Here is a 26,544-nt window from a genome sequence, read left to right as displayed (position 1 = left end):
TAGGACAATATCTCATATGGTTACATTTACTCTATCTCCTTTGCTTAGCACACCCTGGAGGAGCCTTTGTTCATATGTCTCCTCTGTTGGTCAGTGTTAGGCTAATTAGTTAGAGACCAATTGCTTCCCTTTGTTTCTTTTGAAAGAGTTCTTACTTGTAAGCCACCTCATTAGCCCAAGGCTTTTACACATTTAAACCTTTACCTGTGTTAACTGTCTCTTTCTGTCTTCATGTTAGTTTAATTATTTATCATTGTGTTACTCACTAGCTTAAACTTTGCTATTAACTAATATTAGTATTTATACCTTAAAATCTCCCCCAACCAAGATCTATATGATTTTGCCTTATAATATCAATAATAATTGGTATTATTATTATTTTTACAAATTGTATTATTCCATATACCACAATCCCCCCTTTTAATTTTTATCAGTTTGTTCAATTTGTAACTCGAATTGTTGTAAAACGTTTCTTGCCTCTAGATATCCTTGAGTATCGTGGCTCCCCAAGCTTTGGTACATTATTGATTTTGGAGGCATCATGCTTTTGATTGTACTTTGGACAATGCTTTTGATAAGGGGGATAGGATCCCCATCATTAGAGCTTGTTTCCAACTACTGAATAACCCCCGCCCCCAAATCCCTCTTGTCCTATATCTAGGGGCCCTTTCCATCCACCAAACCAAGAATCCAGCAACCCTGCAAGGGAGGTGTCTACCCCCGAACCCTCAGCCAACTCCCCAGACAGTGCAGCCAGACCCTGCAAGGCCCAAGCAACAGTTCCATCGGGGGCTGTGCTGCCCGGAATAAAGGCACAACAGCTCCCCCCCCCAGCACCACACACTCCCCCTTTCTCTGCCAACAGCACATCCAATGCCATTCCACTCTCCCAGGCCACCCCACTAGTGGCATCCACCCATTCTGCAATACCCTTCACAACATCTCCGGTACAGTTCATGAACCCCTGTTGGCCACAATAGATTTAGTTGATCCAATCCACATCCCCGGTAGACCATCACCCACCAAAACAGAAAGGATTCAAATCCCGCCAAAGTTTGGCCTCTAGCCCTGAACTCATCCGGCACTCCCCTAGGCACTCCCACCCTGTCTACACACACTTCACTGTCAAATGATCCTCCCGGTGCATCCCTCTTATTCCTTCTGGGTTTTAAAGTACCCCTTTTAAATGCAAGAGTAAATGGAATGGCCACTTAGCTGCTGCTCACAAGCAAGCTGGCCAGCCTTGTGCTTTAGCTGCTTAGAGAAGTTTGCCACAGGCCGTTTTCAATTTCCCAATTTCTGAGTTAGTACCCCATTTGCAACCCCTTTGTTTTCAGAAGCAAACAAAACAAAACAAAACAAAACAAAACAAAAGGCTTCTTGAGGTTGGCAAACCTAAAGCTGGAGCTTTCTCTTCCCCCGTAAGACTTTATATTATCTCAAAAGGGGAGAGCCCCAGTCTTTCGGATGTCTGAATACTTATTCTCAGGAGAGCAATTGGCAAGGCCTGGGGCCACCTCAAGTTCGCCTCCTGAGCCAATTTTGCCACTGCCCTCTTTAAGAGCCCATTAGCCTTTTCTAAATCCATGTCCACCATGAAGAGTTGTAAACCCACACAACCAGCAATTAAGATATGTAGCCTGACAAGCTATTTTCTGAGTTAAAGCTATTAAGGTGTTAAATTTTTCACCCTCCTTCAATAGTTGTTCATCAGTCCACTCGTGACTCAGGCGCCAGCCTATAAGGCTAACAAATTCAAACCAGTGGATTAACCATAGTTCCATACTACAGGTAGGCTGGATTTCAGAATTGTATCTTAATACCTTTTCATATGAAAATATAAATTCCCTATTGTTCTAAATTGAGTGCATCTTCAAAGCTTCCCTTGAACCCTGTGACTCTCTTTTCCAGGTTCAGGGACCCGTATGGTCATCAAAACTACAAGGTATTAGACAAAAAAGTTCAGGCGCATTTTTTTTTTTTTCTTTTTCTGCACAGTTCAGTGTCCGGCAGTATTTGGCAACACCAGTGTCTTCTTTAGGGTTTCTCCCAACTCAGTTGCTGACTCCCCTCCGTCTGGTTTAACTCGATTTCCAGACTTAAAAGGATGCGTCTGCTGTTCCAACAGTTGGACTCTGTGTTCCTGTAGATAGGGAGACAAGGACAAGACTTGCGCAGATAACTGTTTCAAATGCTTGCAGACAAATTTCTTCCCCATGGCATGCATGTCTCCTACTTCTCCACTAAGAATTCCAAGATAGAGTCACCCATCTCAAATGGACTGACTGCTAGTCTGTTCTTAGGAGCAATCCAGAGACTTAGTATTGTCACTAAAAAGGCCTGTGTCCATGTTAATCCTGCCTTTGGTCCTAGCCCCTCCAAGTGTCTTTTTAGCCTATAAAGAAAGCCTTTCACCCATTCTAAGAAACAGTTCACCCCAGGGCCACCCCCCTTTGGAGGTTCCCCTGGAGTTGAACCTGGTTGGTCTTTGGGTTGTCCTTTTGGCATACCACATATTTCTCACACACACCTGTTTGGCTTTCAAAAAGATTCCAGGACAAATAAATATTCTAGACACACAACCCCTAAAGTGTTTGTCCCATGTGACTAGATTGGTAGGTGTAGTTTTGGATATATCTAAGCACTACTTTGGATAAACTAATTTTCTTGCCCTAGCAAAATGCCACCCTAAGTAAGTAGGCTGACCCAATTGCTTAAACAACAAGTCTCTTTCAAAACCCCCAAAATTGGGTCAAGACTTTTACAGCCAAACCTCTAATTTTAATATATATATATAATGACTTAAAGTCAATTCATTTTTTTTAATAAAAACAATATTATATTTCAGTTGCCAATATTTAATTCCCCAATAACTTCCCTAAAATCAAAACTTGTAAAACTAGAAAAACAAGAAAGCATTGACATAAGAGTTTAGCTAGTGTTTGGACTGTTTCCATAGTCAAAATTGTTAAAACAAAAAACAAAAACAAAACTCAGATAGATCATACCAGTCCATGGAAGCTCTACTAAAACCATATGTTGTCCAAATTTTTTTATTTTTTTTTATTTTTCCTCTCCCTCTCCTGTTTTTATCTCATCATGTGCTATGTTGAGGAGTGATTAAAATTTAATCCATATAAAATTTATAAAAACACACACTTTTCTAAAAACTAGAATGGCAGGGGCAGAGCAGAGTGGAGCTGTGAGAGCAAAGGGGTGCCCCCCCTTCTCTGAGTCATTGCCTCTCTGAAACTGCCCACATTCCCCCCCTTTTCACAAGAAGAGTAATCATTTCCTTCCACAGCAGAAAGAGAAATCTCTGAAACTTAAAAGATTGTCCCCGGTGTGTGTAAAGGTATTGTAAAAGGAAGAATCCTAAAAAGATGGGGGAGTAAAGGATCTTCTGTAAAAGCATTGCCCCTCCCCTCTGTCACCCCTCTGTCCCCTCATCTGGGTCCTCAAGCCTGTAACAAGCAGGCAAGAGGCAGACTGAAGGGGGGAGTTTGGGTGAGATTGGGCAAATAATGAAACACACATACTCCTCAAACAATTAAAAAAGTGGGAAAGGATCGACAAAAACCTTTCAACTTTCCCATAATATGCATTCAAATTACACAAATCACAACACACACACACAAAACCAGAATTAATGGTGGATGCAGGCATGGCCAGAACCTGCAGCCTCCTAAGGAATAGACTCACATAATCTCTCAACTCTCTTTTCACAACTCAAAACAGTTTCTCAACCTTACATGTACGCGCACATTGAGACAAACAAATGCTCTCAAAAAGAAAACTGCACACCAATGCCTCAACAGGCTGTTGCCACATGCAATCCATCACAGCCCTGCAGGAACACAGAAGCTCTTCCTCCCTGCCTCTCAGCCAGGAGAAAGGAATGCTTTATTAAAAGGGCGATAGCTCCCATCAAGATGAATCTAGCCGCTCCCAGGCCTATTGGAGACAATCTACACTCAACTGCCCTATTGTGATTCAACTCAACTCCCCTCCCCAGAGAGCCTGCGTCTCTCCAGGTCCTTTTCGTGCCTGTCTGTTTCCCCGAGCTTTCCATCCCATGGAATACCTCCTCGACCAATCTTCCGAGAATTCCCCTGCCTCCCCCTCTTTGGGGCCGCAAACCTTGAGTTAAAAACAAGGCATTTCATCTTTCTTTTTCTCTCTTCCTCTTGGGGTTGCCCTGCAAACACCCTGTTCATTTATGGGCTCTGCCAGAATATCCTCCCAACCTTTCCCTTTTCTTTCCTATTTCAATAACCATCCTCTGTTCCTCCAGTGTCGGGAAGACTGATAACAAAGTCTGAATATCTTGTCACCTTGGATTGTGGGTTTGCATCAATCCAATCCACAGACTCTCAGCTAAATCACTGACACTTCATCCATCCAACCTTCCATCCACATACAGTTGCCAATCCTCAGCTCTTGTTTCCAAATTCGAATTAAGCAAACAACCCAAAACACAAGGCTTGTGTTCCTCAGTGTGACCTTTGGTATACCCTTTGCATAATTGGTTTAGTTACTATTTCTATCCCTTCTGGCAACATTAGTTTATTGTTACTGCCCCATGGGTAATCCAGCTTGCTTCTTCCTCTGGGTTTAGGATAACTTTACTTAAGCTCCTGTAATTGTGGTGTTATTACAGGGAAAAACTTCTTTCCCTTTAGTCCCCTCTCTAACCATATTTTTCCAAAATTGTGTACCACCCCATAGGCATTCTTTCTCTCAAGTCATCTCAACATCACAAGTTCATTCTTATTTCTCCTCCACTTTATTTAATTCACTTTTACCCAATTCCCTTCCACACAAATTAAATTGGTCACCTACTCACAGCACTGAACACATGGCACAATCAAATCCCATGTCCCTCCATTCACAGCAAATAACAGAGGGGATTGCATAGCCAAAAATTTGGGAGACCTGCAGCCTGGCCAGGGCTATGGATCTCCGAAAACCTGAAGCATTCCCCCTTTTACTGCGGAGGAGTTCAGTTCCTGAAAGGGACAGACTCACGTTTAACTCCTTAAGGGACAAGCTCACACACACACTCTGCACCATTTCCCTCAACAAATATACATACCAATACACAGGAAACTACCTACAAACAGAAAACATTTTCACATACTCATACAAATTCTGACAGTCCTGAAGGACTCCCAGGATTGATTTCTACTGGTTCTCTTCTTCCCCGCCATTTCCACACCTATACTTTCCTCATCTCTGAGTGGCGGTGTCCTGCTGTGTTCCCTTTGTTCCATAACCTCCCTTATTGTCGCTACCCTGATCCTGCCCTTCTGCTTACGTTTTTCACTGTTTCTTTTTGTACATAGATTTTCTGCGTTTCCTTTAAGAAATCCTCTATATTCTCCTCAGCCCATCTTGGTTACTGCCTTCTCTCACCCTGATCCTGATCAGCACTAGCCCCTCTCGAAGGCATTCCTCATTGCTGCTGTCCTCTTTACTTACAAAAATGCCTGTGGGCGGGTCTGGCCCTTCCCAAGACACATGATACTAGACTTCTACATAAGGCACCTGGTCCGTGAGACCATTCCCTCCCACATAGTCCTTTAACTGAGTGACTTCTTTACCTAATTGCCATTTCTTTACCATTTTTCTATAGGGTTTCTTTTCCCAATTCTCCAACAAGAGTCCGAGCGGACTCTCTTTAGGTATACTTTGAAGGGACCGTTCCTTTCCTCCGGAACTTTTAGTGTTGCCCATATTTGGTTATCGCCTTCCTTCACCCGGATTATGGGGCCCCTTCTCGATCGTCTGGTTGTTTTACACCCAAAGTAGAGTACTCCAGCCCACGCTGGATTTGCTTTTCAGCAATTTTAAGCCTCTGACTGTCGGGGGTAAAACCGGGCCGGCCTCCCAGCAAGCGCTGGCTAGTTTTAAAGTCCAACCTCAACCTATGGCATCGAGAAGAGTTTCAAGAAGCGTTCCCAATCGTCCCAGAGCGGACACAACAACCTCGGGAGTTACCCAGAAGGGAATTTACCGTTGCCTCTATTGGTTCCTCAGACTCTCCCTTCCCAGTTTTTCCTCGATCCAGTTATTCACTTCCGCTTCTCCCCTTCTCCGGCCAATCCCCTCTCGGGGGTATGGAACCGCGGTGTTTTGGGGATCCACTCTCACTCCGCCTTGCCAGCCTCTGAGGCCCTCGGGGCGTCACACACACACACTTTCACTGGATCTCCGAACCTGGAGAGACCTACCCAATCCCCCAACCGCCCAGGTGTCTTAAAGTGGCGCTCTGTTTCCACCAAGTCTACTCACCTGGGTCCACGCGTGGAGTTTCCCGGCCTTTTACAGGGGCTGCAACATCACCCTTCTGACATCCCTCACCCTTCCTTTTTTCCTTTTCAGAGTGCTCCGATGGTCCGTCCTTTTTGTTCGTTTGGCTCGAACACCTCTGCTCTCAGGCCGGAGTCTCCACGTTCCACCCTCCTGGCTACCTAAAACTGGGTAGGACGCGTCTTCCAGGGGGTCAGACCGTGGCCCCCATCCGGCCCCGAGGTGCTGTGCAGAGCCCCACGTTGGGCGCCAATTTGTTAGATATGAAAAACACGAGAACTGGACCAGAGATTTCTGAAAAGGAACTTACTTTATTTGAAGCGGTTTGCAAAGCGCGGTGGGCACCTTGACCAGGCTACGCAGAGTCCGATCAAAAGGAAAGATGCCACACACAAAATTACAAATACACACTTTCTTATACCTTTCCCTGTCCAGCCTCCCCCTTCTCCTTTCTGGCCTGTTTACCCATTGGCTGGGCACTCAGACGCACAATCTTCCGACCGCCTCATTCCCTGGACCCCTCTATCTTATTTTGCTTATGCTTGTAAAAGCCTATTTTGAAGCATTTGAAACATTCCAAGGTTTTCACACAGTGAAATCCTCATAGGACAATATCTCATATGGTTACATTTACTCTATCTCCTTTGCTTAGCACACCCTGGAGGAGCCTTTGTTCATATGTCTCCTCTGTTGGTCAGTGTTAGGCTAATTAGTTAGAGACCAATTGCTTCCCTTTGTTTCTTTTGAAAGAGTTCTTACTTGTAAGCCACCTCATTAGCCCAAGGCTTTTACACATTTAAACCTTTACCTGTGTTAACTGTCTCTTTCTGTCTTCATGTTAGTTTAATTATTTATCATTGTGTTACTCACTAGCTTAAACTTTGCTATTAACTAATATTAGTATTTATACCTTAAAATCTCCCCCAACCAAGATCTATATGATTTTGCCTTATAATATCAATAATAATTGGTATTATTATTATTTTTACAAATTGTATTATTCCATATACCACAGTTCCTTGATAGCTTTTTTGAGCAACGCACGCAAGACAAGGGAGTTATGGAACAGAAAAAGCCCATTTGGGTATGTGGCCGCTGGGTGGGCATCAAAAGGGGCAAAGGACTGGCTCACTTTTGGGGTCATGGGCCAGAAGCTGGGCCAAGACCCAAACCAACGGGCTGATTTGGCACTGGGCAAAAACATGGAAAGACACACCCAAAGCCATCTGCCACAGCGTCCGGTGACCCAGTTAAACGTCTTTTTGCAAACAAGGGAAGCACATTAGAACCAAGATCTCCATTTCGGGGCCCTTTCTGCCTTGTGAAGTAAATCCACACTCAGGGGGAATGCCATTTTTCACTAGGACGGCTGGCAGGAAGTTTTGAAAAGCCCCACCGTCAGGCCTGCACGTTCCAGGCCTTTCTAAACATAAGTCACTTTTTCTCGTGCGTACTTTTCGCAGGTAAATTATTTTAATAATCTGGGCTTCACTGGCGATCCCGGAGTCTTGGCAGATAGTCCTGGGTGTGCACGTCCGATATGCCGGTCAGTAAATAATACACTTATTACATCCTCGTTTTTATCCAGCTCTAGAATCTTACAACTGAGCCAGAAATAAGGATTACCAAATTATCAAATAGATTGCTGATCAGTCACCCATATTCCTTTCTCTTCCCTTCATTTTTACATTATTTTATTTTCTTATATTACTTTATTTTGCTTTACTTTATTTTGTATTTTGCCTTCTGCATCTCCTTTCTCTGTTATAGTGTTTCTCAACCTTAGCAACTTTAAGATATGTGGACTTCAACTCCCAGAATTCCCCAGCCAGCATGGGGAATTCTGGGAGTTGAAGTCCACATATCTTAAAGTTACTAAGGTTGAGAAACACTGCTTTGTCATCTTGTGCCTTATGGCAAGACAACTCAAAACAACCCCAGAACAAAAACGGTGGAGAAAGATGTGCATCCAGTTTCATTCTGCTGGCGGCCACGGGGCATTTAAAGTATTATTTTAGCAACGCTCCTTTTTGTTGCAAACCATTTCCCATCCAAGCAGATGGGGAGATACTGCTATTGCAAGAAAGGGGCAGGAGAAAACCAGAAACGTTTGGTATAATGGGGAGCTGAATTCCAGATCTTCCTGTAATCCCCTGTAGAGAGTCAGGGGAAATGACCTTGTCAGAAATATGCAAGAATCGTAACATAACCAGAAAGGGCTGGAATGTTCTTTATGTCCTGGGAAGCAAGTTAATATTTAGAAGTGGCTTCCTGGTTCCCTGGGGCATACGAAGGACAGGAGGCAAAGCACAGTCAGCCAATGTTCTTATAGCCAATCTCCATAAAGGTAGTTTCAGCTTTCCTGCAGTTGATTTTCTGTTCTGGCCTACCTTGCAGGGCTGGCACCCCATTCCTCTCCGCAACCCAGCTAACCATCTCCTCCCCCAGCTCTGCTAAATTTCCAAGCCAATCTTTTTGCCAAACTAACACCCAGCATCCTACACTTAAAAACAAAACAAAACGAGTAAGCACATAAAGACTGCGGCTAGTGTCTGATTGACTTCATTTTTTTCATATCAACTTTTAAAAGAGAGGGCAGGAATACATTTCCTGTTCCTATTCGGCCACTGCTTTTCTGAATATTTTGGGGATGCGGGCCGCCATGTTCCTCTGGATCTCCTGAAACGTCTTGCTGCTGGTTTCCGGGACCATCCGTAAAATGTAAATAAAGGTGAGGGTGTTGAAGGGCCAATAAAGGAGCAAAGAGTAGGATCTGAGGCGTGGCTAGAGGTGGAAACAGAAAATTAAAAATAGGAGAGGGAATCTCAAATGCAACGGGCACATGAGATGCGCAGACCTCCCCATGGGAAAAACTCCCAAAGGATGGCGCAGGTCAATTTTTAAATCAATAAATGTGGAACCTGCAAAGGGATCCCAGTGTCCTCACCTCAGTCAGAAGAAACATAAGCACCGAGATAAGATGGCTTATCCAACTGGCCAACCCCGCAAGCACAAAAGCGGACATCCGGGACGACTGAAGGAAAAACTCACCAACAATCACAGAAGAGATGGAAACTGGGTGGAGAGAAGAGGTGAGGTCTTGTGGGCAATATACCAGTAATAAACACACACACCCACACACAAAACCCCGTCTTGCCTCTCCTGTGCAAACTCTGCATCCCATCTGATCACAAACCTGGTCCCATTATGTCCCCCATGAAGAAGAGGATGAACAAAACCATGCTGATGAAGGCCAGGGAGGGATTGTTGACCTGTGGGGAGGAAGGAAGCACCTTCAACCAGCCACTTGGTTTCCACAGGGTTTGGGAATCCCATCTCCAGGAAACTGGCATGAACTGGGTGAAATTGACAAATTGGGTGAAATTGATGAACAGGGTGAAATTGACCTACTAAGTGAAATTGACCAATTGGCAAAATTGACCAACTAAGTGAAATTGACAAGATCAATTTTAAGTGGCTGGGAGGATGTGTGCGCGCAAACACAGGGAAGGAAACTGGGTGGCACCCAAGTTACCCTGGTGCAGAGAGTGGTAGGGTTGCCCACCTGAACCTGAAGAGAGAAGGCTAGGGCAATATTTGAGAGGGTGCAAATCAGTAAGCCAGTCAAAAGGAGAAACTTCCGCCCTAAGGTCTCAATGGTGAATATCTAGAAAAAAAGGAAGGCAGAAGAATATTGAAACTTTTGGTGTTGGAGAAGACTCTTCTCTTCTCAGAAGACCCTGGACAGCCAAGAAAACAAACCAATGGATCATCAAACAAATCAACCCAGAGTCCTCACTTGAGGTACCAATGACCAGGCTCAAATGATCCTACTTGGACACTTTATGAGAAGACCCATCTCTCTGGAGAAGTCCATAATGCTGGGAAAGGTGGAAGGAAAGAGAAGAAGAGGACCAGCAGCAGCCAGGTGGATGGACTCAGTTATAGTGGTGATGAGTGAACCATTGGAAGATCTGGAGGACCAGGTTAGGCACAGACTGTCATGGAGAAAATCTATCTATGTGGTTGCTAGGAGGCGACACCGATTTGAATGGCACATTGGTCAATCAAGCCCTCGAGAGGAAAATTCTACTTCTCAAAATGCAGCATTTGGCAAGGCCAGTGCTGGGCTAGCAGCATTGGCCAGAATAACAAATTCGCAATTATCCAAGCTCTGGGCTTGTCTAGTGTTGGTCTTGGCTGTTTATTTCTCATGTGCAGATGCAGGATGATCAAGAGAAAAAAGAAAAGATTTTTAAAAAAAATCTAACATCACCCATTCCATGGCAAAACGTTACTACTTCAGGACATGTCTGTGCTGTGATGATGTCCCCCCCACAGGACAGACTGACTCCCTGCGGAGCCAACCTCGTGTCCCTTTGAAATTTGCTGAAAATTTTCTCACATGTCAGCTTTGATTCAACGGGTGGAAAATGCACCGTCAAGTCAGCGTTGAATCTTAGCCGTTAGATTCCTGGCCCGTGACCACAACCAAATTTTGCTTCGTTTCTTGCTATTTAGCACTACTCCCTGCTGGTTGTATCGCTTTGGGATACATCACCCCAAGTCGGTCGGGCAACAGGAGCGGCTGATCATTTGAACAACCCGGGAAGAAAGTGGGAATTCTGGGCGGCTTACAGTGGTCAGGAGCATCATCTGGACGATCATGGTTCCGGCTAGCGGAATGAGACTTATGGCTTTGGTAGACAATGACAAAGTCTCATAGATCCACTTGAGGAAAACGGAGGCCTGCAATCAAAGGCAAGAGGCCAGGCTGCAAATGGACGCACAAGTAGGGTTTCTCCCTTTGCAAACTCTCACAGCTGCCTCTCCACCCCTCTGTCGTCCCCGAGCCCGGGAACAGCCTGGACGATGGGCAGCCCACCAGGGTGTGGAGCAAGAAGCTCCATTCCAGGCTAAAATCCAGCACTCAGCACTTCTGGAAGTCGGAGACTCCAAATTTGGACCGCGCTAAAGCAAATGGCCATGTCTTTTCTGCGTGAGGCCACCCGTGGACGAAGCTAACCACGTTCACGCCCACAAATTGGCTTCCAGAGACCAAGACAACGGTGGTGAAGACGTTCCATCGGAGGCTGCGGAAGCAAAGCAGGCGCCAGACCGTCATGTTCTTCTGGTTCCTTTCAGCATGTTGCTCCTGGCAAAGTTCTTCAACCTCGTCCTCCACATCTTCGTTCCCTCTCAGCTGCTTCAAAACTAGGGGAAGAGGAGGGGAAGGAAGGAAGGAAGGAAGAAGAATCTGGAGAGCCAGAGAGGGGTGGGGTTCCAAGCATCCCATCCAACTGGTCTGAATGCCGGGATTTTGTGGGGCTGGGTTGGACCAAGGCTTCAAGATGGTGGGAACCAAGCTTCTAGCCCATCACCCTTTCTTCTTTCCTTCTTTCCTTCTCTCCTTCCTTTTCTTTTCACCTCTCCAGCTCAGACTCAAAGCTGTTGAAAACTAGGTGGTCCCATCAGCCATGCTCCGAGGGACCCTCGCTCTATTTCACAAAGAGGAGGGTCCGCCCGGTTCTCCTGCAAGGCGGACTGTAGGATGCTGGCTTCCAACTTGGTCAATGCAGGGAAGGTGGGGCAAAAAACACTGTTTTCCACACTGAGGAAGAAGGGGTGAGGTCTCCCATCTTTGTTAAGATGGTCCTTGGGGAGGGCCATCTCTGGCCACGACCTCCCGGCCTCCAGAGGGACCCCCACCCTTTCTGTTCCCACCCGAAGCGGCGGACACCCCCAAGACGGTACAAAGGGCTTCTGACAGCCGTCTGAAACGTGGCCCCTTACGGTGCTGCCTTTTGCAACGGCTAAATTTGGGAGGACCAGCCGGGCCCTGAAGATCTGAAGGCCAGAAGCAGGGCTACTGGTCTTGTCCTCCAATTGGCCCGACTGTAAGGCCGTAATGCCAGACTCGAGTGGATGTACCTTGTCTTGCATTCGCCTCATTGTTCTTTTGGATATACAGGAACCGGGGGCTTTCAGGGCAATGCAGCAGCAGCACAGTGCTAATTATGCTAAATACAGAGGTAATGGCCACTAATAATGGATAATCTATGGTAGAGAGAGGGAGGGAGGGAGAAAGATAGGACGCTGAAGGCTTCACTCCAGGTTTCAAAACCAACATTTCTCCTTTCTGCTTCCCTTGATGTGAACCTTCTGCACTGGGCCTTTTTCTAAAACAAAGGCACCCTTCCCGGGCTTTTGGCTACAGCATGACTTAAAGCTTTCAGGGGTGATGAAAGCAGAAATGCTTACTGTCTTTGTTCCCCCAGACCTGGGGGATGGTTAAAATTTGGCCGAAAAGATGGCCCCAGCTGAGGAAGAAGATGGAAGTTGTTGCCAGGGCTCCTCTCAGATTCAAGGGGGCGATTTCAAGGATGTAGATGGGGACAGAGCAACTGAAGGAACCTAGTGGGATGAAATTAAAAAAAAGCATCGCAGTCACAGCGTGCATTACGGCGTGCAAAACTTTGAGGCCTCTACGGCACATGGCTGGCCCTGAGATTCTGGGATTTAAATCTCCAGGTTGGGGAAGACGGCGTTATAAGGGTGCTGTTATGTCCAACGCAACCTTGATTTGTTCCTGCCTGACACTCCATTTTGGGCAGGCAACCCAAAGCCGATTATGGAGCCAAGGAATCGGATTATGTGCAAAGAGGCCCCTGCTTCACCACACCCTTCTGCGGCAGCCAGCTCTTCCTTGTCATTCCAATGTAGGAATCTGACCGCCGGCAATTTACGATGAAATTCCCAGTGTCTCAGAGTCTTCTTTAACCAGATTTATTGAAAGGGAGATGGAGTTAGATTGCAGAAGTCTTGGCAACCTGATCCATCTCTACATGCATTAGAGAGATGTTTGGGCCTTCCCGGTGGATTCACCAGGGAAATAGCTCCCTGTTTTCTTGGTAAAGGAAGGATGCCCAGATGTTCTATGCTTGGAATATTTGCAAACGGCCATCCCGATTCCCAGGTTCTGAGCAGCCCATTATGCTAGTCCGAAAAAGGTTTTGAGAACAAGCTGAGAATGTGTCTGGGACCGCAAGGCTGAATTCCTAAATTAAGGGTCATTTAATTCAAAGAGTCCGGCTTTTCTTCTGAAGTCTTAAAGTAAATTAAGATGGTAACTCCAGGCCACCTCCTCACCTGACCCTAACCCTGCCAGAAAACGAGCAAACATGGTGAATTTAGAAAGCTGGATTATTCTGTCGAGACACAGGGCAGCAGACGAAACGATAACAATTCCATTATTAATTAGTAGAGTAGGTTTTCTGAAAAGACACAGGAAAAGAACAGCATTCAGCATGCAGGAGCCTCAGAATCGCTGCGTGGGCCAGGAGCTATGAACCGCCAGAAACATCTTGATTTTCTTTTCCAAAGAAACAATCTGTTCCTGGAATCACAAGAGGTTATGCCAAACAGCAAAATACCTACATGATATTTATTATTGCAGATGCTAGGGGAGCCAAGCTGATGATTTCCTGAGCAAATTGGGTGTTCAAAATATATCGAGTATTAGCACAGTCGGGGATGGAATGAAGATCAGCCCAGCTTCTGATGTCTCCCCCTGGATGTTGAACCCCAGCATGCTGCTGACCCAACATGGCATTTGTAGAACACAATAATCTTGGCTAACTTAAACCTTGGCTCTCTTTTGAGTGGGTCGATGTGTTGTGTGCCCAAAGGCCTGAGGGTTAGTAGCTAAGTGGGTGCCCTGCCCAAGCCCAGGACAGGGGTTCACTTTTACATGCCAATCTATGGGACTGATGGTGCCAGAAACGGCCAAAATCTGGCCCTTATTGTATATCCACGGCCCTGGAATTCTATTTACAATACCTGCCGTATCTGTTTGCCAAATATCCGCAAAGAAACACCCCCCAAAGGGCTCCAAGGGGGAAGAAAACGACGGTGATTAATATTAAGAACTGGTAAAGCGCAGTTTTTTTCTCATACTGTTCCCTCTCAAGACTGAGCAGCTGTATCATTATCTTAAAAACATAAAAGAACACAACAATGGAGGACTGCGTCAGGAACACAGAGCTGTGCCCCATCAGCTCGCCCGGCGGCCCCCAACCCAAGATGGCTGCCTCCGTCAAACATACAACCCTGCGAGGTAGGCTGCCAGTGGAGAGATCAGGAAGGATTCACAGTCCCTAAGGAAAATTCCAGATCCCGAGATGCCATTTTAAGGAATCTGGAAGGCAGCCTGAAAATAAAGCATGCGCCCCAGGAAACCAAGAATTTTTGCAGTTGGCTGGGTAGCTCTGGGTGTGAGATAGGCAGCTATATAGGTAGTCCTCACTTTAATGACCACAACTGAGACCGGAATTTTGGTTGCTAAGCAAAGCAGTCATTAAGTGAATCCAACCTAATTTTATGACCTTTTTTGTGGCGGTCATTAAGCGAATCACCAGTCATTAAGCGAACCACATGGTCATTAAGCAAATCACACGGTTCTCCATTAATTTTGCTTGTCCGAAGCCAGACAGGAAGGTTGAAAATGGCGATCATGTGACCGCAGGATGCTGCAACAATTGTAAGCGTGAGCACCGGTTGTACATTGGTTTTTTCAGCACCGTCGTAAGTCTGAACCATCGCTGAACAAATGGTCATTAAGTGAGGACTACCTGCATAAATTTAACCAAGAGAAAACCCCAGCCAATGCAGCTGGAAAATGTGACGGGGTGGGCCAAGCCAGCTTCTGCATGCTGTGCAAGCTGAGACACGTGGGGCAATACAGGGCAACCTCAACGGCCCTCAGGCAGAGCAGCAGGTTGTGTGAACGGCTGCGAAGTCCCAAACCCAGGAGTACCCAGCAGGACTAACTTACCACAACCTTGCTGTGCATCAGGAACAGCAAATATCCATGCTGGAGATACCCCAAAGAAGAACCTACTATCGAGAAAATTAGCGGGCTGGTCAGTTTCTAGAAGGGGCAGCAAGAGGGGGGGAAAACGACAACAACACACTTCCTTCAATGGAAAGGACAGAAAGCAACCCAACATCCAGTTCTCACACCTCCTGTATCACTTCACCCCTTCGATTTCTCGCTTGGGTGGAGTGACGCGGGGGTAATCTTCTTTTTTTTTTTTTAATATATTTCAGAAAGAAACTTCTTCCTCAGGTCAAGCCCAGTTCCAAGCTAGGCTGCACCCCTGGCGTTTCCTGGTGTGTCCCATCCAAACACTAACCAGGACCAATCCTGCTTAGCTTCAGGAGGTTCCCGAACATTGGCTAAGTCCTGCCCTTTTTTAAAAAAAAAATATTCATCCAACCCTCCAGACTCACATTATCTCGGATGGTGGGCTCTGAGTCCTCTTCGTCTTCCATCGTGCCCTGGATATCGTCCTGATCGAGCAAAACGGAGAAAAGCAAATATGTCTGTTCATTCGTTCATTCACCATATTTACGGACAATTCTCCCCCTGAATCCAGCCAGAGAGTGCTCTCCGATTGCACTTTTTCAAAGGTAGACTGCTGCAGACCAGGGAGGCTCCATAGGGCCAGTTGCCAATGGACAAAGAGGAAATTACAGGGAGGGGACAGACCTAAGCGAAAGGCTTTCCTCGTCTTTTCTTTCAAATATTGGCTTGAGAGCTCCGCGCTCAGTCCCTGGTTTTCTTCCATAAGCCCCCCAAATCCGTTGGCACCCTCCTCGTCTCCTCAACTGCTCCTCTGCCAGCCCGTTTGGAAGATGCCAGTTTGGGCAAAATAACTGCTAATTGAAATGGCCCTCCCGAACCACGGGACTTCTCCGGCTTTGGAGTTTAAGGCTGGAAAGTGGGGGGAAATGCACACTTACTGTTCTTGTCTGTCTCGGAGAGAAAGGGGGAAAACCGGATCCACGCAGCCTTATTCTCTTTTGAACGAGCGCTGGGGCAGCGGAGGGAGCCAATCAGGGAAAGGAGGCGGGGACATTCCGGGAAAAGCGGTTGGCAGTTAGGAGCTCTTTTGCATGAATTTCCATAAAGATTGGGCTTCCAGTGATTGCACATAATTTTCCCAACCATTTGCTACAGAATGTTTTTCCAACTTCCCCACCCACTGACCACCCAATCATTGGGCTGACCACCCAATGATTTCCTTCTGGTCTCCCATCCACATCCTAAGTCAGTTTGTCCGCACTTTCTTCCCAGTCAGGCAAGATCACCCTTTAATTACTCATCTAACTTAAACACCCCATTTTTCTGTGCAATGGGTGGTCAAAACTACAAATTATATTCTAAGTAGAATCGGCACTTAAACACAATTTAAGAAGCCTAACAACCAAAAAAGTGAAAATCTCTCTTTCTGTCTCTCACACAGACACGCTTCTGACGCATCTTTGTCTTCCTCTCTAAATTCAAACGCTGGGGAAAAAAATTAAGGTAGGGGAAAAATAAATAAAGAACAGAAGACACAGCTTTCAAGGAGTGTTTGTTAAAAAAAACCACTTTTATTTAAAGGCCACCCTCAATGAGGGGAATGGAAAGTGAATTTTAATCTGTACATTTTAGAATTCTGTTGCATTGTTTTAAAACACACACACACAAACACACACACACACAGAAGTGAGGTATACAGAATGAGAAAAATCAGCCTGGCAAAAATTTTGCAGCATTTATTCAAAGGCAACAGGCACTGTCTGAAAAAGTGGGGGTATCAGCTGGAACCAAGAAACTTCTGAGTCAAGGTTTAATCACTCTGCTGGGGCTGTGCTGCAGTAAAATCGAAATTTATTGATATCCACGCTATTACAGTCCCCACGCACGTGAAGACTGTACCACCCTCAATTACCTTGATCTAAACCAATCTCAGACACATCATTTTAAGAAGATGGCTTCACCCAACTGCTCTGATCCCTGCGGAGGATGATGGGACTTGGAGTCTCCCCCCCTCTCTTCTGTCTGATTTCCAAACAAGGTTTTTAGGCAGCCTTGAGCCTGGATAATCTTGTTCCTTAAAATTTATCTCAATATTTTCTTCTCTCTCTCTCTCTCTTTTTTTAAATCTTGAATTAAAAGTAGAAACAGGTCTTCATAGCGTCTTCCAGGAAAAAAAAAAAAGCCCTGAGAAATAAGAAAGTTTTTTTGGAGGAATTCAGATCCAGGCATTTTTGTTGTGAGTTCAGTGATTTCCTTTTTCAGTAAAAAGTCTAAAAGTCTATGGATTTTTTCCCCCTTAGTTGAATGAATATCTTCCTTTACAGGCACTTGGGATCTTTTCAGTTACCTGTCCAAACAAAATACATACAAAAATCAATGAACAGATGTCTTTTAGTAGAAAAATAGGAAGCCATGTAACATGATTAGCATTATTCTCATCATCAAATTATTATTATTATGGTACTGGTGGGTATGATTAGTTATCAATTTCTATATTGTAGCAAGCCTGGTTGCCTGGAAGCGGATTTTATTTGCCAGAGGCGGGTACATTTGGACAAGCCTTCTCTGGAGATTTCACAGCAGGAAATCAAATCTGTTTGAAAAAAGAACTGGAAGTGAAACTAAGCAATATTTCCAGAAAAAGAAATGCTGTTTTGCAATTCAGATGGTATTTCCACTTTTGGGGCATTGAAGAGCTAACTTTCCTTTTAATTTTGCTTTTTTTTCCCTCTGCCATTGGGACCCCTGGGCCTTTCTCCCCAAATACCAGGACTTTTTGCAACAGAAGCCCAGTGGCAGAGAAGACTGACATGTTGCATGAGCGAGATGCCAAGTAACACTCACGGTTAAAACTGCACCAGGCAAGGAGGTGTTTTCCATGACGATGCAGCCCTCTGAGGTTCAGGTGCTGGAGAAGTCTGCCCCTGTGCTATTACCGCCTTGCACTTCCCAGTCTTTGCAGGGGGGAGCCTCAGTCTGGAAACTGGTCTCCAGACTCGGCGGGGGAGGCTCTGGATTCTCAAATTGCCAGCAGCACAACAAAGAAGACAGCTTATTCCGGACCACCCGTGTGCAAAAAACAAACAGGATGCAATTTGCCCCTCCTTGAAATGTGTTTCCGACACCCTGGTGGGAAAGGGAAAGAGAAGAGAAGTTTGGAAATGTTGATTTTTGCGTCCGAAACAATCCGGGTATGGAAGTGCGAAAGAACCTGCTGCATACCGGAATGCCAAATCGACGCATCCCTGATTTTTTAAAACCAAGCGGACTTCAACTCCCACAATCCTTTGCCCTCGCATCTGGAGGCAGCTGGGTGGGGAAAGCTGATACAGGCCATGCGTTATTCCTCAAAACTTACGTGAAGGATCACCAGGAGCCAGTTTTGGACTGCAGGGGAACCACAAAGGGTCAGGACAAACCGGATGGTACTCCAGATGCGCAGAAAGATGAAAATAATTGGGATTAAGGTCAGCTTCTTGTCTGCTATGGACGTTCTCAGCTGGGAAGACGGGGTCCTCGACAAAATGGGGCGATACTCAGAGAGGGCTGTGCGCTTGGAAAAAAAGTGAGGGACCCCCATTAGAAAGAAGCCACACGGAGCAAGCAATGCTGTTTTCCAAAAATGTTTCTTAGGCTGCTGAAATGCTGAATATTCATTTTATCCTGTCTGGATTTTAGTACCTACAGATCTGCCATCAGTGGATTTCTCCAACACCCAGACTGTGCCCCCATCATCCCAAGCAAACAAGCCACAGTGTCACTTTGGGTTAGTCCCACATTCAACCAACTTTCTTCTCCCACATGCTGTTATTAACCACTGTCTGCTTCGGGGGGGTTTTTTCCTTTCTTTGCAGGGAATTGGCTTCCAACACATCTGAGGCTGCAGTAAAATCCAAACCAAGATTCAAAGATTCAGCATGGGCCTTGTTTACAGCCAGCCGCAGTTTGCTGGCTCTTTAAGATAACGTCCAACTACAACTGGCAAAAGGGACTGGAATTCCCACTGTGGAATGCAATGCACTCACAGCTGCTCCAGGATACAAACTGTGCTTATGGGAAGAAGGAATCAAGAATTTGAGCCACTGTCTGCAATATTTCAGTACCAAGCAACCACGAGATTATTTACACACAGACACGTGTGCTGAAAATTAATCCATCCCTCGCCCCACATGGATGCAATCCACTTTTTGCAAATCGGAAAGCCAATTCCGATCTGGAAATTCCTCTCCTTCCCCCATTTATTTGTTCGATTTGTACAGCCAAGCGACTCCAGGCAAACGATGGCCTTTTTTTTTTGTCGGTGAGGAATTTCAGAGGAGACACATTCCTTTTTCATCCTTCTGCTGTTCACCCTCCAGAGATAACCCTTGATGACGTATCCATTATTTCCCATTTCAGCAAGAAGGGACAGTAGAATTTTATTTTGTTTGTTTGTTTATATTTCAAATCCCTGTCACCGCCCATCTCTCAGCCTATTCGCCTGGAAGAAACGCAAGCTCACCCAAGGGGACCAGCTTGGTCGAGGGGGGAGGAAGACAGTCCAAATACCCACCGCTTGGTTGATGTGCTTCTTGATCAGGACGTAAAAAATTGGCAAGGTCACATAGGCAAGAATTTCCCACAACTTCCCTCCCAGCAGCATCCAGAGAAGCCGGTCTTGCGCATTGATGTCAATCCAGCACCAGCCAACCGAGACGTCAGATGCATCGTAACCGATCTTTGTCAAGCCCACAGCTGCTGCCGTGATGCCAAGGGGAACCCCCCAGCTGGGGATAGGAAAAAAGAGGTCGGGGGGGCAGCTGAATTGGGCAGAATGGCCCTTGCAGACTTTTTTCCATTCTTATTTTTCAAATCTATATAGCCACCCATCTCACACACAAGCAACTCTGGGAAGATGGAAGAACGACAAACATCTGCTTGAATTTGGGGAACAACCCACTTTGTAGGTAGGACGCCGGAGCAGAAGATTGGATTATAAAATTGAGGGAGTTTGCGGAAATGGCAAAGCAGACCGGTCTGGTTAGGGGAAAACAAGAAAGGGTTTGTTTGTTTGTTTGTTTGTTTTGAACGGCTGGAAACTTTTTATTTAATTATTTAAGTAATTTTTATTCATGATGGACTTTTTGCTGAAAGAAGAAAGGGCTGAATTGACGATTTATGGATTTGGGGACTGAAAAGGTAAAAGAGGGAGGGGAAAGTGTAAGTAACTACTTAATTGAAAGAAGGGCGGAAGTCCTAATTCTATATTTTAATATAAATTATAATTATAATTATTATTCATTAAATATATATGCCGCCCAACTCCTGGCAGCTCTTATTTGCCTTTTTGGCTCTGCTTGGTTTGTAAAAAGCTTCTACATTCCTATACATCCCCAAATTCCTAAGCTGGCAACCTTTCCCATTTTTTATTATCCTGCCCCTCCACTTTTATGAGAAAGGAGTAATTTTAATAGTGCATCAGAAAAAAATAATTTTCAGGCAAGCGGTTGAGAATGCTTTAGAAAATCCCAGTCCTACACAAACTTTTTCACTTCTGGCATGCCCTTCTTGGACTCAGAGCAGTGAGACAGGTTGCACAACTGGATTATAATTGCAACCGGGATACGCCCTAATCCAAATTCATCCAGATGCAAATGAATCCAAGCCAGATCAACTAACCCACCACTGTCCCGGAGAGTCACCATTCTTTGTGAACCAAAATGGCTGTCTAAAATTAGCTCGAGTTGTCAAATGCCCCCTGCCCCCCAGAGCTATAAATACACCCTGGTCACAAGCAAAGAGGCTGACATTTCACTAATGCAATTTTGTAGGTTATCTGCAATATAACCTTTCATCCGGCCTTCCTCCACCGGTCCCTGAACAGCAGAATAAGCAAACGCTGATCTCTGAAGTATTTTGCATTTTGGACTGTTGGACCCATTGGTTTGCACAACAGCACTGAAATGGAGAAATGTACCTTTTTTTTTAAATGACCTAATTTTACTCTCCAGAAGGGGCCCAGTGGTAAGTGCAGCATGGCAAATTGCTTTCAAGTTAAGACGGCAGGGGTGGGATTCCACCGCCCATCATCCAAAGCCATCAGGCTTGTACTGATGGGAGATGTAGTCCAACACCCCTGGTTCTTTGGTGACTATCTCCTTCCTTGGTCATTGAATCTGGCCATGAATTCAGGCTGGCAGAGCAGATAATCGTGCAGAGATGCAACAGGCAGGCTCAGCAGCCAGAAAGCCACGCTGGGTGTCTGCCTCCCATCTGTCTCCACATCCAAGCCTGGATTTCAGAGCTCAGGGAATTCAAAGGGGAATATCAGACAGAGAAAATCTAACAGGCCCACATCTGGGATTTCTCTGTCCCCCTTTTCTGGTTCCAAACAGGTTTGGGATCACAACTCCTATCAGCCTCACAACTCCTATCAGCCTCAGCCAACAGCCCCTGGATGGGATGATGGGAACGGGGCATCCAAATATCTTTGAATCCCACCCCCACCATACCCCTTCTTGAAAATAAGGTATGTCAAGGAACAAACACATATCCTGAATTTCACGCATACAGTGGGATCAGCAAAGCCTTTGGTCTGGTCCAAAGTGGCCCCAGAATTCCCCACATTGGGATGAAAAATCTGGAATCTAAACCTAAAACCAATCCACACGCCAGGGAAGCTGAAATTCAGCTTTTATGGAAACTGGCACACCCACTCACTTGCCTGCCCAAGACTCCTCAGAAGCATGCAAAGCCAAATGTCTCTGGTGTGCCAGTATTTGCACATCTACTCCAGACTTCATTGTTACACATCTCTGCAGCCTGAAAAGCCCAAAGCCATCCAAAGTAACCAAAGGCGGCATTCCGAAGCGCACCCGCACCATATTTGCAATTGCGCCACCAGAAATGCCTTTTAGGGCATCTTCATATGTTCCTTTCTCTGCCCAAATTATGGGACCAAGGAGAGGAGGCTGAGTTAGTAGCCAAATTGGCTAGGGATCAGACCAACCAGAAATATTTGCTTTACTTATACTACTACTACTAATAATAATAATAATTTCCACCACTGTTTACCAAACACAACACTGCTACTTTGCATTTCCCTTTACTCCAGCTTGCTACAAAGAAACAGAAACAAGCATTTCCAAACAAAAATGGTTACCCATGAGTGAAAGTGTCAGACAAGGATCTGCCTGTGAGAATTCGGAATTTCTCAGCTTGGCCTACCATGCAGGGGTGTTAGGAAGATGCAAGGAAAGAGGACGCACCCCTTCTTTGTTTTTCCACCAAATAAGGGGACTTACTTTGCAAAAAGTCCATAGTATGGCCTTTGAAGGCAAAAGCTGGTTTCCCTGGGGTGCATTAGAGATTTTATTTACTTTTTTAAATTAGCATTGCTGGATTAGAGAAACAGGTTTGTCTCCCCAAGAATTTTGGTCTTGCCTGCACCTAGCTCACTGCCAGGAAGAAAGAGAGGCAGAATTTGGGGACCTCAGCTCCATCATCCTTGCCCACGAGCCTGGCTGGCTGTGACTTACAGGAACTGGGAACAAAGATGCAGACTTTTGATGCTGAGCTGAGATGTGCAGTTTTTCCAAGCTGTGGTCAGTTTTGGGGTGTTCTGCCAGGACAAACTCTCCCCCACCTTGTTTGCCTCTCCATAAATTAAGGCCCTTCGAATCAAATAACCTATTCAGATAACCCCGGATAACATAATTGCAATGGGTGAAAACAAAACCGGGCACCCTCAGCTGCGGAACTGACAAATGAGGATTTGTTTTTCCTTTCTTCCTCTTTCTCGAAGTTGGCAACAGAAGTGTTTCTTAGAAACACTCCCTTTTTAAATCCCCCTCTCTCTTCACCGACTCCCATTCTGCGTAATTCCTTCGGAGGTGGGGGGAAATTGGGGTGGGGGGTCGTGCATTTCACAGGGCACAAGAAAACCACTTTGATTGGAGCTGGGGAATCAGAAAGGGAGGGACGTTTAAAAAATGCCAACAAGGATTATTGGTGAATTGTTTGGTCCCCCAGCAGCCTTTCTGGGGATGGCTAAATCCAGACCTTTCTTTGGCCAGTAGACCAGTGTTTCTCCACCTTGGCGACTTTAAGATGGGTGGACTTCAACCCCAGAATTTCCCAGCCAGCAGGGGGATTGAAGTCCAAGACCAGGGAGCAGACCAAAGGCACCGCAAAGTGCTAGTCTTCTGCAGTTCTGCTTCTGGGGAGAGGAGGTGGGGGGTGCCCTTCGGAGAGGGAAAGAAAAGCAAAGGGGCTCCAATCCCCGCCAGCCCGAGTGGGAGCCCCCCGGGAGGAGAGGGGAGAGACCACCAACCTCACCACGTGGAAGCAGCAGAGCAGCCCGGCGCCGGCGGAGCCGCGGACGATGGTGAGGTAGAGGTCCAGCGCGATGCCCATCGTCCAGAAGAAAGAGCTGGTGTTGGCGAAGGTGGAGAGGGCGCCCTGCGCCACGCAGTCCCAGGAGGAGGCCTGGAAGTCCCGCAGCACCCCGTAGGCGTAGGCGGCGGCGGAGAGCAGGTCGGCCAGCGAGAGGCAGGCGAGCAGCTGGCGCGGCCGCGTCCGGAGCTCGGGCCAGCGGGCCTGGGTGCCCACCAGCAGGCAGGAGCCCAGGATGGAGAGGGCGCAGGAGACGAGGACCACCCCGCGCTCCCAGGGGTAGACCGGCGTCGCGGGGGGCTCCCGCAGGAACATGGCGGGGGAAAGGGAAAGGGAGAGGGCGGCGGGAAAGGGAAAGGGAGAGGGAGAGGGAAAGGGGCGAGCAAGGAAGCGCCGCGGACGGAGGGTCTCGGGCGCCGGAGCGCAAGCCGCTGCGCCACCTTCCTTCCTACTCCCGCGGCAGCGCGCCGGGGCGCGGCTCCCCTTCCCTCCGCCGGGGGGCGGGCGGCGCCGGGCTCAGAAGGGCGGAGGCACCGGAGCCCAGGCGGGGACGGGCCCGGCGCCCCATGGCGCCCCCCCTCCCACACACCCCGGCCGGCCGGCCGGCCGGCGTGGCTCCTCCTTCGGCCGCCCCGCCTGCGCTCTTGCGCCGGACGAAAGCGCCCGCCTGCCTATCTGCCCCGGAAGGCGAGGGCGGCTCCTGAGCATGCACAGAGCGCGGCCCTCCTGCGGGAAGCGGGGCTCTGCTGGGCGTGGGGAGTCAAAGGAACGTCCGGTGATTGCCAAAGGGGTCGCGGCGTGGTTTAAATAGGGCGGGCCGCTCAAGGGAGCCGATTTCCCCCGGCCGAGGGTCGCCGTTGCGTCTCTGCAGGATCCCCTGCTCTGGCCGGTGGCTTGCTTTTGCCAAAGCTGTGTTGGGTCTGAAGGGCGGGAGCTCCTTGGAATAAACTGGTGGATGCCAGTCCAATATCCAGAGTTCGGGGGTGAGGTGCAACAGATTAGAGAGGATGTGGTATGAGTGTGCCTGTGCTGTCTCTGCGTAAGTCCCATAGGAATAGCTGTCCACCTGGACAGACACAGATTAGGAAGGTAAAAGAGTTTGGATAAATGGCTTCTGAGTGCCAGTTTTATTTCAGCCACTAGATGACACCACCAGCAGAGGTTCCAACTGCTGAGAATATTCGGTATATTGACAGAACTTCTCTAACTGGAAATTAAAAAAAAACCTGCAAGCTCAAAAGTGTTTGGCCCCACCAGCTTTGGTACCTGCAAACTGGAGGGACACATTCCCAGCAATTAGCTATGGGGATCTTCACACCACTCCTGTGAGGTAGGCCACCCTTGCTGGCGATGAAAGCTGGAGTGGTGACGCTTGCTTAGTCCTTCCACAACGTCTCTGATCTTGCATATTATGGCTAGTTTACACTTCAGCATGTCGTGGGAAGTCAGAAAATTGGCTTGAATAAATCAGAGTTGGCTTTATCAGGTTAAGCCAGAGAAGTAAAGCAGGTGACAATTGGTTGTCATATCTGGTAGCTGCACTTTTTCCCTCCTCCCTCCCCATCCTTTTTCCTTTAGTGCTGTGCCTTTCAGCTTCTCTCTTTGCAGATATTTGCCCCGCTCAACTCAAAGGAGACCCTACCTTCTATATTTCTATTCTCCTCCCTTTCCCCTTAACAACAACCTGATGAGGGAAAATAAGCTAAAAAATCATGACTGACACACACACACACACACCCGAGGGGACAGGAATACTTTGGCCTTTTTGCAATGAGATCAACCCCTTACTCTAATCATACTTTTTATTAACTTCAGAGATACCACAGCTGCTTGCTCAAGACCCTATGCAATGGCTTTCTGATAGGGAACCTCAATAGAACCTCCATGCTAAGGGGCAATATACCTCTAAAATGCACACGCTGGGACCGATCAGCAGGAAAAGACAGGGCTGGTCCTGAGGGGTTTTTTGTTTGTTTTTTGTTTTTTTGAGGCCTTTGTTGGAAAGGGAAGGTCACATTTATAGGGTGGGGTTGAGGAAATAGATCTTCTAAGTCTGGGTGGATCAGGCCCTTTTAAAAATAAACACGCCAGAGCAGTAAAGGTGCTTTTCTATCCTGCCCAGGTGGAATGTAGAACAGCAGCTCTGACCACCATGAAGCTTGAAATATTCTGCCTTAAATCTCCGTTTCTTGAGCGTAAACCTGATTAGAAGACAGGCATCTGCTTGATTTGATCAGCGGCGGTGTGTGAGTGAATTTGAGAAGGACCTTGTGCAAAGCTGAAAACATGCTAGCAGCGTTGAGATTCAGCCCTTCTGAAAGCAGAGGCATACCCTGGGGTTTATTTCATTTTATTCAGCCGAGCATGAATTTCACAGAAACACAGATTTCCGTCCACATTTCTCTGTCCAAAGTCCGGCCTGAAGACTTTTCCAATCTGGTTTGCCACTGTGCTAATCAGGGGTTTGTTTAAAGATGGCTGGATAAACCGCCCTGGGCTGCATTCACACAACCCGCTACTGGAAACCAACCACACTGTGGCCTGGGGAAAGGTACAAAAAGGGATGAAGGATACCCCCTCACTTGGAAGCAGGACTCAAGTTGCCAACTTTCTCCCTCCTGCCTGCTCCTGTGCATTCAGCAAACAGCCTGGCCCACTGGCTTTGAACAGATGAAATTTTGCTGGCGGGATGCTAAGCAATGGGTAAAGTTTTGCCCAACTCGATTCCTTTAAGCTAGGCTGTGCTTAAAGCAGTTTGTCATAAGCACTTCTGTGCCCCCACAGAATCTTGCAAATGGGTCTATAGCAGCATTTTTCAGACTTGGCCACTATAAGATGTGTGGACTTCAACTCCCAGAATTCCCTAGCCAGCATGCGTGGACTTCAACTCCCAGAATTCCTCAGCCAGCCATGCTGGCTGGAGAATTCTGGGAGTTGAAGTCTATCCATCTTAAAGTTCCCAAGGTTGAGAAACACTGGCCTAAGGGGAAGGA

General features: G+C 46.8%; 2 protein-coding genes and 1 long non-coding RNA gene across 5 annotated transcripts; all 3 read right to left on the bottom strand.

The window, feature by feature from the left end:
- Positions 1 to 9,468: 9,468 nt before the first annotated feature.
- LOC134506986 (solute carrier family 2, facilitated glucose transporter member 5-like) lies at positions 9,469 to 11,439 on the bottom strand. 2 transcript variants are annotated; one of them, XM_063317383.1, is made up of 4 exons: positions 11,339 to 11,439; positions 10,951 to 11,061; positions 9,878 to 9,979; positions 9,469 to 9,584 (listed from the first exon to the last, which is right to left on the bottom strand). In XM_063317383.1, the coding sequence occupies exons 1-4, from the start codon at positions 11,435 to 11,437 to the stop codon at positions 9,501 to 9,503; spliced, it is 396 nt and encodes a 131-aa protein (XP_063173453.1). In that variant the 5' UTR covers positions 11,438 to 11,439; the 3' UTR covers positions 9,469 to 9,500. The 2 variants fall into 2 exon arrangements, with proteins under 2 accessions (XP_063173453.1, XP_063173452.1); XM_063317382.1 differs by having other exon boundaries at positions 9,469 to 9,979.
- Positions 11,440 to 12,575: 1,136 nt separating this feature from the next.
- On the bottom strand, positions 12,576 to 14,240 carry LOC134507231 (uncharacterized). The gene is made up of 3 exons (XR_010068876.1): positions 14,152 to 14,240; positions 13,462 to 13,586; positions 12,576 to 12,726 (listed from the first exon to the last, which is right to left on the bottom strand). It is a non-coding gene; the product is annotated as an uncharacterized LOC134507231 (long non-coding RNA).
- Positions 14,241 to 16,899: 2,659 nt separating this feature from the next.
- On the bottom strand, positions 16,900 to 24,126 carry GPR157 (G protein-coupled receptor 157). Of its 2 annotated transcripts, XR_010068862.1 has the most exons (5): positions 23,490 to 24,126; positions 19,731 to 19,944; positions 18,537 to 18,731; positions 18,023 to 18,304; positions 16,900 to 17,525 (listed from the first exon to the last, which is right to left on the bottom strand). XR_010068862.1 is itself a non-coding variant. In XM_063317420.1 (4 exons), exons 1-4 carry the CDS (start codon positions 23,864 to 23,866, stop codon positions 18,080 to 18,082), a joined length of 1,011 nt encoding a protein of 336 aa, XP_063173490.1. In that variant the 5' UTR covers positions 23,867 to 24,126; the 3' UTR covers positions 17,979 to 18,079. The 2 variants fall into 2 exon arrangements, 1 of the variants encoding a protein (XP_063173490.1); XM_063317420.1 differs by lacking the exon at positions 16,900 to 17,525 and having other exon boundaries at positions 17,979 to 18,304.
- Between the last annotated feature and the right edge of the window lie 2,418 nt (positions 24,127 to 26,544).

The sequence above is a fragment of the Candoia aspera genome, chromosome 18 (assembly GCF_035149785.1).
Source record: "Candoia aspera isolate rCanAsp1 chromosome 18, rCanAsp1.hap2, whole genome shotgun sequence".
Taxonomy (NCBI): Eukaryota; Metazoa; Chordata; class Lepidosauria; order Squamata; family Boidae; genus Candoia; species Candoia aspera.
This window is presented reverse-complemented; position numbering and strand designations above follow the sequence as displayed.

Excerpts from the sequence above, each read along its gene's own strand:
- LOC134506986 (XM_063317382.1), bottom strand. The coding sequence starts at position 11,437 with ATGACGGTCTGGCGCCTGCTTTGCTTCCGCAGCCTCCGATGGAACGTC. Across the intron at positions 11,062-11,338 it reads AATTTGTGGGCGTGAACGTG|GCCTCCGTTTTCCTCAAGTG; the intron begins GTTAGCTTCGTC and ends CTTTGATTGCAG. Across the intron at positions 9,980-10,950 it reads AGATGATGCTCCTGACCACT|ATATTCACCATTGAGACCTT; the intron begins GTAAGCCGCCCA and ends CTTTTTTTCTAG.
- GPR157 (XM_063317420.1), bottom strand. The coding sequence starts at position 23,866 with ATGTTCCTGCGGGAGCCCCCCGCGACGCCGGTCTACCCCTGGGAGCGC. Across the intron at positions 18,732-19,730 it reads AGAAGCACATCAACCAAGCG|CGCACAGCCCTCTCTGAGTA; the intron begins GTGGGTATTTGG and ends TTTTTTTCCAAG. Across the intron at positions 18,305-18,536 it reads GGCTCCTGGTGATCCTTCAC|GGTGTCGGAAACACATTTCA; the intron begins GTAAGTTTTGAG and ends CTTTCCCACCAG.